At 38.2% G+C, this 13,123-nt stretch overlaps 1 protein-coding gene across 1 annotated transcript in view; it reads right to left on the bottom strand.

The window, feature by feature from the left end:
* The window catches only part of MCTP1 (multiple C2 and transmembrane domain containing 1), a gene marked incomplete at its 5' end in the record, with an annotated part of 508,994 nt that overhangs the window by 148,831 nt on the left and 347,040 nt on the right, over positions 1-13,123 (bottom strand). The window contains one exon of the mRNA XM_080804324.1: positions 474-576. Within this exon, the coding sequence (XP_080660450.1) occupies positions 474-576 (103 nt within the window). The remainder of the gene's footprint in view (positions 1-473; positions 577-13,123) is intronic.

The following is a 13,123-nucleotide window of genomic DNA, read 5'->3' as shown; positions in this document are numbered from 1 at the left end:
CGAATGGTGTTCTGGTAACTAGGACAATACTTAATATTCTTATTGTACCAAAATGCAACAAAGCAAAACCAAAGCATCTCTGGATTCGAGACTGGATTGTTTGCTGATTTGAGCAATGGAACAAATAGAGCTTTGTCCTCCCTGGTGTCAATGCAGTTGGGGAGAATTTCAATAGAAAGTATAAAAGGAAGAAGCGGTATGGCAATTCAGTTAATGGGAGCAAAATCCTTCGTCAAACCATATAAAAATCGCAGTTTAAAAAAAAAATCTGTGAAAACAAAGAAAAATGGCATACTCTTTCCCCAGGTCTCACTGTCAGAAAGGTATTACAATTGTAATATTCACTGTTGCTAGCAGAGGCAGGCCAGATGCAGAGCTGCTCATCAGTTAAGAATAAACACACACACGAATATCTCAAAAATAAATATTATTAGCTCCATTTTTGAAAGGAGCTCAAGGTAACGATTACTTACAACGTGAAGATTTTGTTCCACTCGGGATTGAGATTTTTGTAGACGGTATGTGTCAGCAGCCTATCATTGTTCAGCTCGACTACACAAAATGGGTCACTTTTACCTACAAGAGATTTAGGGGGAACATTTTTAGTATAAATAACACCCACAGTTCACGGTGTCATGATCATGGCCACATTGCTTTCCTGAAAATTTTTATGAAAAACGAAAAGTAATGTGCAATTTAAAAAATTTAAACATCAAAATAGAGTTAGCTGTAACTGGAGGGCATTAACAATAGGTGTAATTCACAGCAAATTAGAACCTGAAAAAAGGGAGGAGAGAGGAAATTATACAGCTGATATTTCAATTTGTACTTTTTTTTTTTTTACAAAAAGAGAAATAATTATTGTGAGAGAAAATAGAATGCATGTCCGTCCCGCACTCAGTTTTTCTTTAGTGCTATAAAGATCATTTGAAAGGGTCAACCCCTTCACTTCTACGCATATATTTTCCAACTCTGCCGACTCATTAGTAACTCTTAACAGAAATTTCTTAACAAGTTTATGTTGCGAAAACTGCTATGTTACAGAATGCCACCACTGTAAGGTGACTTTAAATTCCCTCTTAAAATATCTCTGGCATCACAAGAAGGTAAATTAGACCCTCGGAGGCAGAAAAAATCCCGCCATTTGAAACTTAACCTCAACAACCAATCTGCATGTTAAAGAGCAGTATTTTTTTTTTCTGTCCACTGAGAGTAAAGAATTCGAAAGTTATCATCTGTTTACAGCGAGTCTGTTCTGCCATAATCAAATCTTGTCCATTCGGCAATTATATTTTGTGATATCCTCAATATTTTGTAATGTCATGTCTTGTATTATAAGAACCCCATAAAGTCAGAGGCTCTATGGGGGCAGCATTAATGATATTAGTGCAGCATGTAATTTGTTTGATACCTTATACAAATGACAATGAAATCAATATTTAGACAAAGCTGTCCAGAGGTCATATCTTTTAAACTACAATATTGATTTAGACTACATACGAGGTTAATGTGCATATTATTAACTTTAATGATAAAGAATAATTGTTTTAAATGCATTGTGAATTGTAGTCACAGTAGTTTACACTTCTACAAAAGCTTAAATATCATTGAAGATTTTCAATTAAATTTTAATAGGAAGGAATCCATTAGCTATCAGCGACAGAGAAGCCGCATATTCCCACACAGCAGTGTATTTACTTTCCATATTGCAATTCTTAAAATGAGCTGTACAAACTTTGACTCACCTTTAATCAATTTATTAGTTATATAATAAGAAAAAAAGAGTAAATATATGTGTGTTAGTTCAGGCGTCTCATATACCCCAGGACGCTTGCATAATTTAGCAATATGGTAGTCTTCTCAATTTTTGGTCTTGGGAACAATTTTGAGTAAAGAATAGAGAATCGAAAGTCTTTGAGGTCTGTTGACATTTTTATTTCTGTCTTCGGATCTGCATTATCCTTTTTTTTTTTTTTAAACTCATACACACATACACACCATGGACAACGGCACTCATAAAGAACAGTTTGTTCATTAAAACACAATGCAAAAGGCTTTATTTGCTACATCAAGAATTTTATTATCTTCCACAGAATTCAGGTACAAACTTGAAAAGTAGATTCAAACAATTTTTTTTTTTAAAGATTTTTATTTATTTATTTGTCAGAGAGAGTGAGCACAGGCAGACAGAGAGGCAGGCAGAGGCAGAGGGAGAAGCAGGCTCCCTGCTGAGCAAGGAGCCCGATGTGGGACTCGATCCCAGGACGCTGGGATCATGACCTGAGCCGAAGGCAGCCGCTTAACCAACTGAGCCACCCAGGCGTCCCTGATTCAAACAATTTTGAAAACCTTACTTATTCTTAAGGTCCATATTAAGTCTTTTCACCTAGCTTTGCACTGGGTGATATGCATACCATAAGAAAGAGGACACACACCACCACATCAAATAATTTATAAAAGGGTTGGAGAGATAAAACATATCTACCTCTGATGACCAGAGAGGAAATTAAAGCCATATTTAATAGAATTTCATGTCAAAAACATCACTATTCTGTCATCACTTTAGGCAGAACTTTAGAGTAAGTGATTAGTGTTGGTAACTTTTATTTAAAAGACAAGGGGAACATTCACACTCTTCCTGGGACCTCCTTTTAATTTTTCTCATGTATGTGTACATTCATGTAAATCTTAATTTAGTAAAAAAAACCCAAAAAACCCCAACTATAGAATGATAGCACTTCTGGGCATTTCTGTTTCCTCATTTTCACTTGCTTTAACTTCAATTACTATTGTATTTCAATTGACTTGGTTTTACTTGCCTTCAAGTGATCAGCAATGTGTAACAGACTCAGTCAAAACTGTCCCAATTCTTCAAGAGCAAAACAAAAGAACAAACTCCAGAGACCACTATCTAGTGGAAAACATTTTACTTTATTTTTATTGCCCAGCGTGGAGCCCAACACGGGGCTCGAACTCATGACTGTGAGATCAAGATCAGAGCTGAGATCAAGAGTCGGACACCTAACCAACTGAGCCACTCAGGTGCCCTGAAAAAAATTTTACTTAAAACTTCTACCAGCAGAGGATGAAAAACATTACTTGATTTTTTTTCTTCCTATACACAATTGTGTAAGAGACTTTCAACCACATGGAAAGCCTCTTAAATCACCACTTTATTATTCTATCTATATTTGCTGACAAAAAATCTGGAGTCTTAAAGAAATGAAGACACTGAAGCCCTAGAGACAATGCCACACCCATCAAAAATAGTGTGAGCACCTTCTGAGGCCAATTCTCAGTCATTTTGCTAGATTAAATTCCAGGGGCATTCCATCATTGGCAAAAATATTCTCTTACATGCACCTGCTTTTAACTTGAAATGGGTAAGCAAGGTAATTTTTAAGAGATCATATTAGACACTGTACCAAATGTAATGGTGCTTACATTAAAAAAAGAGAGAGACTTTTACCTTGGACCAAACTACCATTTAACATAGCGCTAATAAAATATATTTAAATATGGGGTGCCTGGGTGGGTCAGTGGGTTAAGTGTTGACTCTTGACTCTTGATTTCAGCTTAGGTCATGATCTCAGGATCCTGAGATCGAGCCCCGCCTTGGGCTCTGCACCCAGCGTGGAATCTCCTTGAGATTTTCTTTCTCCCTCCCTCTCTCCCTCTGCCCCTCCCTGCACTCTCTCTGTCTAAATAAATAAATAAAATCTTTAAAAAATTATATGTGTGTGTGTGTGTGTATTTAAATATAAGGCACCCGGCAAGACCTTTCTTGAAAAGTCAGAGAAATGACCGTGCCTGATATGTCTAGGAATATCCAAGAAGCCAGTTCGACTGAAGGAATGAATTGGGTGAAGGGGAAGAGTATTGGGTGAGGTACCGGGTGGGTGGCAGTTCTCCGTAGGATATGGCTTTCTCTCCAAGTGCTAGGAGAAGGTTTTGGGCTGAGGTGTGACATGACCTGAGGGCTGCTATTTGGAGAATAAGGTGGAGAGAAGCCATTGGAGAAGGTAGAGTGGGAAGAGTTAGGAGGATATTATGACAATCCAGGTGATGGAAAGTGCTTAGATTCTGAATATACTCTGAAGGTAGAATCAACAGGGTTTGAAGATGCCAAGAGTGAATGATCTCTTATACCTGATACTGTTATTTGCTAATAGAAAAGCAATTCCTTGAGCTTCACCAAGTCAGTCTTTTTTTCCCCCCGAGGACAAGAAACATTCAACAAAGTACTCAGGGTAGCTTTCTCTAGAATCCGGCAAAGAGGAAAATTTACATCAGGAGAGAGCAGCCAATTTTGTATTTAACTTCTATTCATCTTTTTCTTCTAAAAAGTTATGTTTTTACAGTTATCAGTGATGGATGCCAACAGCAGGTCTTTACACACTATATTATTTTCGACTAATTTAGAAAGTATCCTCCTGCCACTGCATGATTCAAGGGTAATTAAAAATTAACAGCAATTTCAACCAAAATAATAGTAAATGTACAGTATCAAATTCTATAAACTTACCACTAAAAAGCATTCACCATAGTTTTATTTTAAAGAAGTGGCTACACATAGTTAATGTGCTTATCTGGCTTGCTAAATGATGCTTTAAATGACTGGCTTTTCAGTTCCTACATTTTGCAGCCTTGATTACGTGCCACTTAAACAACCAAAAACAATCACAGAAATACCAGGGATGGGCCTAACCATTAATTACCTCCTTAATTATTCCTTCCTTTCATCCTTTTATCATTCTAGTTAGACCCGTGATATGCTGCTATGCTTGCCGAGAGAGTATCTGAGGAGTGGGACTGACGACTGGATGCAGTGTTGATGTCTACGAAGTATTCCGTGTTCTGCAAAGCTCTAAAGAGTGAGGCAAAGCTGCTCCCAGTGATAATTTCACTCAATACTGCGTGGGCAGAAGTGCAAGGAATTAAGGCAGCACCCCAAGTTGAACTGTATTTTGTTTCTGATACTACTTGGCTCTCTAAACAGCCTAAATGTATGGGAACAGATTATATAATCTCTCGTCTCCCTCTTGGTCATTCTTGTCCTAAGACTAAAGCTGACCTGTGGGTACCAACTGGCTTTCCCTTAACTTTCACCGTTTGGGCTAAAAGATGCCTAGCCATCTCTCTTGCGGTGCAGGAAAATGATTTGGGTTTGGGTACGAGATAGAAATCGCAGCGGTGCTTGGTAAGGATCAGAGCAGTGGGGCTGATTGCGGTAACCGCCATGACAGCTAAAGGAGTCTCAGCCTTGCTCGAGAACATTGCAATTTTCCATGTTGACAATCTTCTAGAGAGAAATAAGAATACTTCTGAAGCGTTCATTATTTATGGAATGCCTGCTCCTCTCACCTTGGAATTGTAAGTATGATTAAGACATAGTCCAGCACTCAAGGCACGCACAGTTTAGTGGGCACGATAAGCATGTAAATACAATTATAATGCAGGACTGTGAGTGCCATAGTAAAGGTAAGTGAAGGGTGCGATGGGAGCAATGAGAAAGACGCACTCGTTCTTTAGCTCTAGAACGAGAAGGGAAAATGAGGCGAAGACTTTGCCTCAGTGAATGAGATGACCCTGGCGATCTATGGTGATCACATGTCTCTTTTGCCAACAGTTTTAGAGGAGAAGGATGATTATCTAAAAAGAAGATTTTACAATTTATCAGAAGGAATATTTAGCTTATATTTATTTCTTTATCCTTTTGATAGGGACTCTATAACACAGCAACTTAGATACATGTTACGGAGTGATGATGAAATAGATACTTTAAAATATGAGGACAGGACTAATGCCCATTTATCCATAATCTAGTTAAATACTAGGGGCTCTTTATTCTCCCTGTGGGTTTTTATAAGGGAAAAATTCTCCCACGGGCTTTAAAATTAGAGATTCTTCTATCTGAACTTAAAAGTAAATCTATAATAAGTTTTAAAGCATATACTCTAACACCTAAATTCTTGTGGCGAAAAGCCATTCCTATAACAGTAAAAACAGAGGTCAGAATCATCTCCGATGGGCATCTTTGCTGGGCGTCTTCAAAGCAGCACTGAGGAATGAATGGGATATGCTGACTGGCTAATTCTCTCTCACTCTTAGCCCTTGCTCTTTGAGGTCACAACACTGACACGTTTACAAAGAACTGTGGGAAAGTCTGCACCACCCCTGCTTGCTTGTTACCTGTTATGTGGGCAAGTGGACGGCTTCAGTTTGTGCAAACTACTGGTTTGAGCATTAAAGTCACTCAAAAGATACTGAATGATATTCTTCCTCCCGGAATAGAAAGTTAATCCTGATCCATCAGTGGTGGGCTTTGTCTGGGGTCATTTTGCTGCTGACAAGCAGCACACTTTGCTGGATGGGATGTGTTATAGAAATGTGTGGGCAGGGGGATACCCAGTGACCACCTCTTTGTTGTCCTGTCTCTGAAAACACAGAAGGCTTTCAAAAGCATGGAAAGCAATTCATACCCATTGGGGCCTTTTATTTGGGGCCTACCTTGCACAAATTAAGCCCCTTGGTTTAATTTCCTCAGGTGTCACAGTTTGAAATGGCTATACTTTAATCTTTTTTTTTTTTTAATTATAATCGAGATTGCCATCTGTCCTTTCCACAAACTGGAATTTCAATCATAACATACAACAATGTTGTACGTAGATGAGGGAATTCCACAGGGTCCACCAAAACAAAAAGCCACGTACGTTGGCTCTATCTTCCAACCCTTCCCTTATCACTAGAGATGGGGTTTGCCCTTTGCTTTTTTCATCAACTGACCTAAACATATTTTAAACATCTGACTGGTACAAATACATTAACTGACACTCCTCACTAGGTTCCCACTGGATCTGATTCTGGGACTGAGTAATAATAACTGGGTTTTCCTCTTCTCCCTAAATCACGTGTTAGGATACCTTGTGGCAGGAAAATCAACCCCCTAGAGTTGTGGCTCTCAGCCCATTAGACCCAATACATCCTTTTTCATATTGAAGATTTTGTAATGCCTTCCTTACTGTTTTGAAATAAAACTGAGTCAGTCATGACTTTGGAATTTCATATAATGCCTTCATGCCATAATAAAGGAGAACTACATCAAAAGTTGCTTATAATAAAATCATATGTTCATTTATTCAACAAATATTTATGGAGTGCTGCTATATGCCAGACTATGTAAACAAAAAAGGAAAGGTCCCTGCTCTCTTGGACTCTATTTGTAGTGGGGAGGGAGAAAAAAGGGACTAAATATTGTACACAATTATATTGTATGTTAGGGACTGATACGTGTTAACGAAAAATAGAAAAAAATAGTGCAGGATAAGGGGTTTGAAGAATGTGGGGGAGGGGCATCATTTATAAATGTAATTAGTGTGATTGGAGTACAGGCCTCATTGAGAAGGCGAGATGTGAGCAAACACCTGAAGGAAGTGAAGGAGTAGTCAAATGGATATCTGGAAAGAAGTATCCCAGGCATCGGCTCAGGTTGTCATCCCAGGGTCCTGGGATCAAGCGCCGCATCAGGCTCCCTGGTCAGCGGGAGGCCTGCTCCCTCTCTCCCTGTGTCTCTCTGTGTCAAATAAATAAATAAATATTAAAAAAAAAAAAAAGTATCCCAGGCAGAGGAGAGGTGTGCTCTGGGCCTGGTGTGCTCAGGGACCCTGCTAGTGTGGGGCACAGTGGGCATAGGGAACAACGGTGGAACTTGTCAGAGAAGCAATGGGGAAACAGATTCATACGGCTGTGGAGGCAATCTTACGGTCTTTGGAGTTTACCGTGTAAAATGGCAGCCATTTGCAGGCTCGAGTAAATAATATGTATTTCAGAATGCAATCTAGGCTCAGAGAATCATGAAATAGATTTAAAACCAATTTCCATGTCTATGTTTAATCCTGCAGGACTTGGAACAATTTTCACTATTTAAGATTGTCTAATACTTTGTAGACATTTAGCATCCTCATCCCACTCCCACCAAATTCCAAGAGCATTCCCCCCAAACACTGTGGCAACTAAATTCTTCCACAAAGCTCTGAAAATGCTCATGAAGGCAATACTGCCTTTTCCAAGTGAAGATCATTGCCCTACAGCAATAGTTCTTAAACATTTTCATCTTTAGGAACTCTTAAAAATTTTTGAGGACGGGCACCTGGGTGGCTCAGTGGGTTAAGCCTCTGCCTTTGGCTCAGGTCATGATCCCGGGGTCCTGGGATCGAGCCCCGCACCAGGCTCTCTGCTCAGCGGGGAGCCTGCTTCCCCCTCTCTCTCTGCCTGTCTCTCTGCCTACTTGTGATCTCTATCAAATAAATAAATAAAATATTAAAAAAAATTTTTTGATGACATCAAAAATCTTTTGCCTATATAAATTATATCTATCAGTTTACCATTTTAGAAATTAAAAATGAGAGCATGTAAAATTATCGTTCATTTGAAAATGACTTAATAAATCCATGACATGTTAACATCAGAGCAATCCAATATATAGCCTTTGAAAAATGTCATTGTAGGGAACCTGGGTGGCTCAGTGAGTTAAAGCCTCTGCTTTCGGCTCAGGTCATGATCCCAGGGTCCTGGGGTTGAGCCCCGCATCGGGCTCTCTGCTCAGCAGGGAGCCTGCTTCCTCCTCTCTCTCTGCCTGCCTCTCTGCCTACTTGTGATCTCTGTCTGTCAAATAAATAAATAAAATCTTTAAAAAAAAAAAGAAAAATTTCATTGTACATTCATGAGAGAACAGAAGTGAGAAAAGAAAATAATGTCCTAGGATTATTATGAAAATAGTTTTGACTTTAAAAGATCCTTGAAAGGTTTTGGGGGATCCCTGGAAGCTCCTGGGCCACACTTTGAGAACCACAACTAAGAGCAATGGGAATGAAGCACAATGTAAATATGAATTTATTTCCCTTGGGATCTAGAACAAGATGCAAAAGAATATTTATAGTATTGTGTGTAACAAGATGTATTCTTGAGTCCTAAAATTGAACCATCTTGGTATATGCTGCGAAGCTTGAAATTTATGAGAGAAGAGCAAGAAACAAAATGAAACAGATAAGAAACTGGAAAAAAAAAAAAAGGGAGACTATGAGATCTACGAAATGAGAAGAAGCTATGAAAAATTTATGTCCAAGCTTTTAAGCATTTAGATAAATTATGGTAAAAACATTTAAGGATTTTATTTCAGCTAATATCTAATACGGAAACTATATGCAAGTGACTTAATTATAAGATTGGAAACACAAAAGTTATTTGTCTCAAATATAAGTATAAATATTTATTCTAAACTCCTCTGTTTTTGAGAGTTCTCATAGATACTTTGGGACCTACGGTAAATATATATTCAATTAGACTTCCCACAGAAAAGCATGAGGTTTCAGATAACCTCCCTTATAAGTAAATTAATCAGCTGGAGAGACCCTTTGCAGTAGAATAAAATTCTTTAGACTGAAAAAATTAAGTACTCTATTAGGTGATTAAACCTTTTCTTAAAAAATATTTTTAGGCAATAAAACCGAAAATTGTCATCTGTCAAGCCTTTGTCTTTAAAATACCTTTATCTTTTTATCTCTCTTCTACAAAATATCTACTCATTCAAGAGTCCGTTATTCATCTTGGCACCTACTGGGGGATCTCTAATTCTGAGCGCTGGGAGAAAAGCCCAGAGGCCAAGTTCAAAAGCTGATCTAGGGCTTAAATCCTCTCTGCTACCAGGTAGTCTCACAGGCTCTGGTTTAAACCAACAGGGCCAGTGATGGGAAAATCGCCACCTCCACGGGTCTAGTCTGATATATTTTTTGGCAATTATAATTTGGGGGAAGTGCTTCTTTACACGGCACACAAAATGATGTCTCTGTAACTTGTACCGATTTTAGGATTTGCCCTCTGTTGTCATTTTTAAACTTTAAATGAATTAATGGATGAAAAGCGAGGGCATAGCACCTGTCACTTAGATTATCTGATTAATGTTCATGACCTGCCTCCCTGAGCTGGGTAATGTAGATGGCTTGCTGAGCATGTATTCTAACTTCTGGCATCTCTTCCTGAACTAGAGAGACTGCAAAGGCCAAGGTCACATCTTTAGACTCTCTTGCAGCTAGGGTGGGAGATGTGAATTTGGTTGCACCAACCAGGTGTACTTGCCTAAGATTTCATATTAGTTCCCTGAGAGCCTGTGCAGGCCGTTTTGCTGGGGCAGACTGCAAACAGGAGTAGTGTAAGTAGTTCTCACCGTGTCTTCTCAACATGCTAATGTGGCCAGTTGTTTCATTAACCTCTCCACATCTCAGTTTTCTAATTTGCAAAGTGGGGAGAACAACAGTAACTAATTAGGTTGTGGTGAGATTTGTGATAATCCTTGTTCTAAGCTCAGGGTAGTGTCTGACATGTGATAAGGTCTCAATAACTGTTACTGCCACCACTGTTCCTAGTATTATTATCGCTTTTCATGGGTTATTCTCAACTGACTTGATTTTAAAACATCAGATAACCTAACTGAGAATAAATTCTGCTTTGTCAATGTCCTTGTTTAAAGAATCGCTTCCAACATTGAATTCATACCCCCGTGTGGTCGATGAGTCCAGAAGTGAGTGTCATTCTCAATAACTGCCCTTTATAATTTGTATACTGTAAAACAACGGAACAAAGTTGACATGTGCATAATTCATTTTCACAGAGCTTAAACTCAATTCAAACCCTAAACTTTTTTCTGTATTTCCTACTCTAAAGCAAGACATTACTGTTTTGTATCCTGGTAAGGCTTTTTATGTGCTCTCTCCAATGCCCACCTTGTTGAACTAACCCTATTATTTCAATCTGAACTAAGTTTATTACACACATATATGGAGATGGATATATATTATGTATAAGTACTGTAATGATAATGATTCAAAGTGTAAATATATACTATATACCTATAGTATACACGTATATGTAATATGTACATATAGTGTATAGTTAACTATCCCTATTAGCAAGTTTGATAAGGAAGCCGTCCATTATTTCCTCTGAGTCACTAGTAAATAGGTTGACCAGGTTAGACCAAGTACAGAGCCTTATATTTCTCCATTTGGCATTCCCGTTGACATCAATCCTTTACAACAATCACTCTTCGGGCTTAGCCATGTAGTCATTTATGCACCTAAGTTTACTGTCATATAACCCGAATATTCCTGTGGTAAGGTTTTTTTTTGTTGTTTTTGTTTTTGTTTTTTTCAGAAGTCAGGTTAAATCCAGATTCTCTTTGTTTACACCAGTTCCCTAATCCATCATTCTAGGAAATGTATTGTTTATTGACACAACGATATCAGAACAAACAATAAAGAACATTTTCATTTTAAACAATATAATTCTAGCGTCGGAAAGCATTTCTTCAAGCACTGAGTAGAATCAGGGAGCTACCCCTCCAAGCCAGATCAGCAATCCTCTATTTCTTTACTCAAAGGCTCATTTTGTAATCTTACTTGCACAGAACTCAGTTAATTACTTTATAGTATTTCTCGTTCCCCCACGTCCCATTGATAGTGGGACAACCACTTTCTCAGCCCATAGTCCTTCACCTCTAGAGCATATCAAACCCCATTATTAGTCTCTTTTGTCATCCCACCTACTCTTCCAAAGCAGTACCTTCTAATCATATGACCTGCATATGAATCACACATGAGTTCTGTCATTCCATCTAAAACACTAGCTCAGACTCAGCCTCTCTAGCCCTTGAGTTAAATTATCATTTTAATTCCTCTTTTCACAAATATATCATATATCATCACTTTTGCATTTATAAAATTTTAGAATAGGATTTAGTTTTGTAAAGATGCAAGTAGTAAAAGGAAGCCACTTTTATTTCTGTGTGAACTATGATGACATAAAAGAATGAAGAGCAAAAAAATAAATAAATAAAAATGAAGAGCAATGACTTGCTTTCTGTCCTTGTGATGCTTTCATTTGTTTAGTCTCTTTTTTTTTTTTAAGATTTTATCCATTTATCTGACAGAGAGAGAGAGATCACAAGTAGGCAGAGAGGCAGGCAGAGAGAGAGGGGGAAGCAGGCTCCCCGCTGAGCAGAGAGTCGGCTGTGGGGCTCGATCCCAGGACCCGGGGATCATGATCTGAGCCGAAGGCAGAGGCTTTAACCCACTGAGCCACCCAGGTGCCCCTGTTTAGTCTCATTCTTAAGGAAGGTATTTATACAGTGTTAAGACATTTAAAAGGCATGCGTATAAGGTTGTTTTCTAAACTAGGCATGTTACAATGATAAGACTGTCAGCTGTTGGGTATTTTTTTTAAAAGATTTTTAAAAATTTATTGATTTGACAGACAGAGATCACAAGTAGGCAGAGAAGCAGGTGGAGAGAGAGGGGGAAGCAGGCTCCCTGCTGAGCAGAGAGCCTGATGCGGGGCTCGATTCCAAGACCCTGAGATCATGACCTGAACCGAAGGCACAGGCTTTAACCCACTGAGCCACCCAGGTGCCCCAGCTGTTGGGTATTTTTAGTGCTTTATAAATTGGATGAAATTTCTTCTCAAACTATACTATTTTTGATAAAGAGCAAATCAGGACATCATTACTTTATACAATGGAAATAAAGCACGCTTTGCTTGGGAAATTTTCAGTACATTTTGTGTAAAACTGAGGTATTTTTGTTTCAAGCAATATAATTTTAAGGTTTAATGATAGCAAAGGTTAAAAAAATTAGGAGTGACATCTAGGTCTCCCCCCCTTTTATTTGGTAAATAATTTTAACTTTGATAATTCACAAATATGAGGGATTTGCACCATATTTTATATATAATATCATCAGTGGAACTATGTGGAGTTTAAAGGATACATATTTTCTCATCTTTCAACATAGGTTTTAAATAATGATCATAAAATCTAAGACTGCATTTTTCAGATATCATGAATGTTACTGAATATGATGATGCTATTAAAGCCGCATGCTATCAAAAATTCAGACTGCTACAGTTCTATAAAAGAAGCAACGTACCCACTTTTTCCAGTAGAGCTCTTGTATTCTGAGGCCCACTCAAACAACAACGGCATACATCTTACGCAGTTTGTTTGGGTAACCCACAAAAAGTTAGTTTTTTTAAGGGACGATATCTTATCTATGTTATATATATGTGTGCTCGG

The sequence above is a fragment of the Martes martes genome, assembly GCF_963455335.1.
Source record: "Martes martes genome assembly, chromosome: 5".
Lineage (NCBI taxonomy): Eukaryota > Metazoa > Chordata > Mammalia > Carnivora > Mustelidae > Martes > Martes martes.
This window is presented reverse-complemented; position numbering and strand designations above follow the sequence as displayed.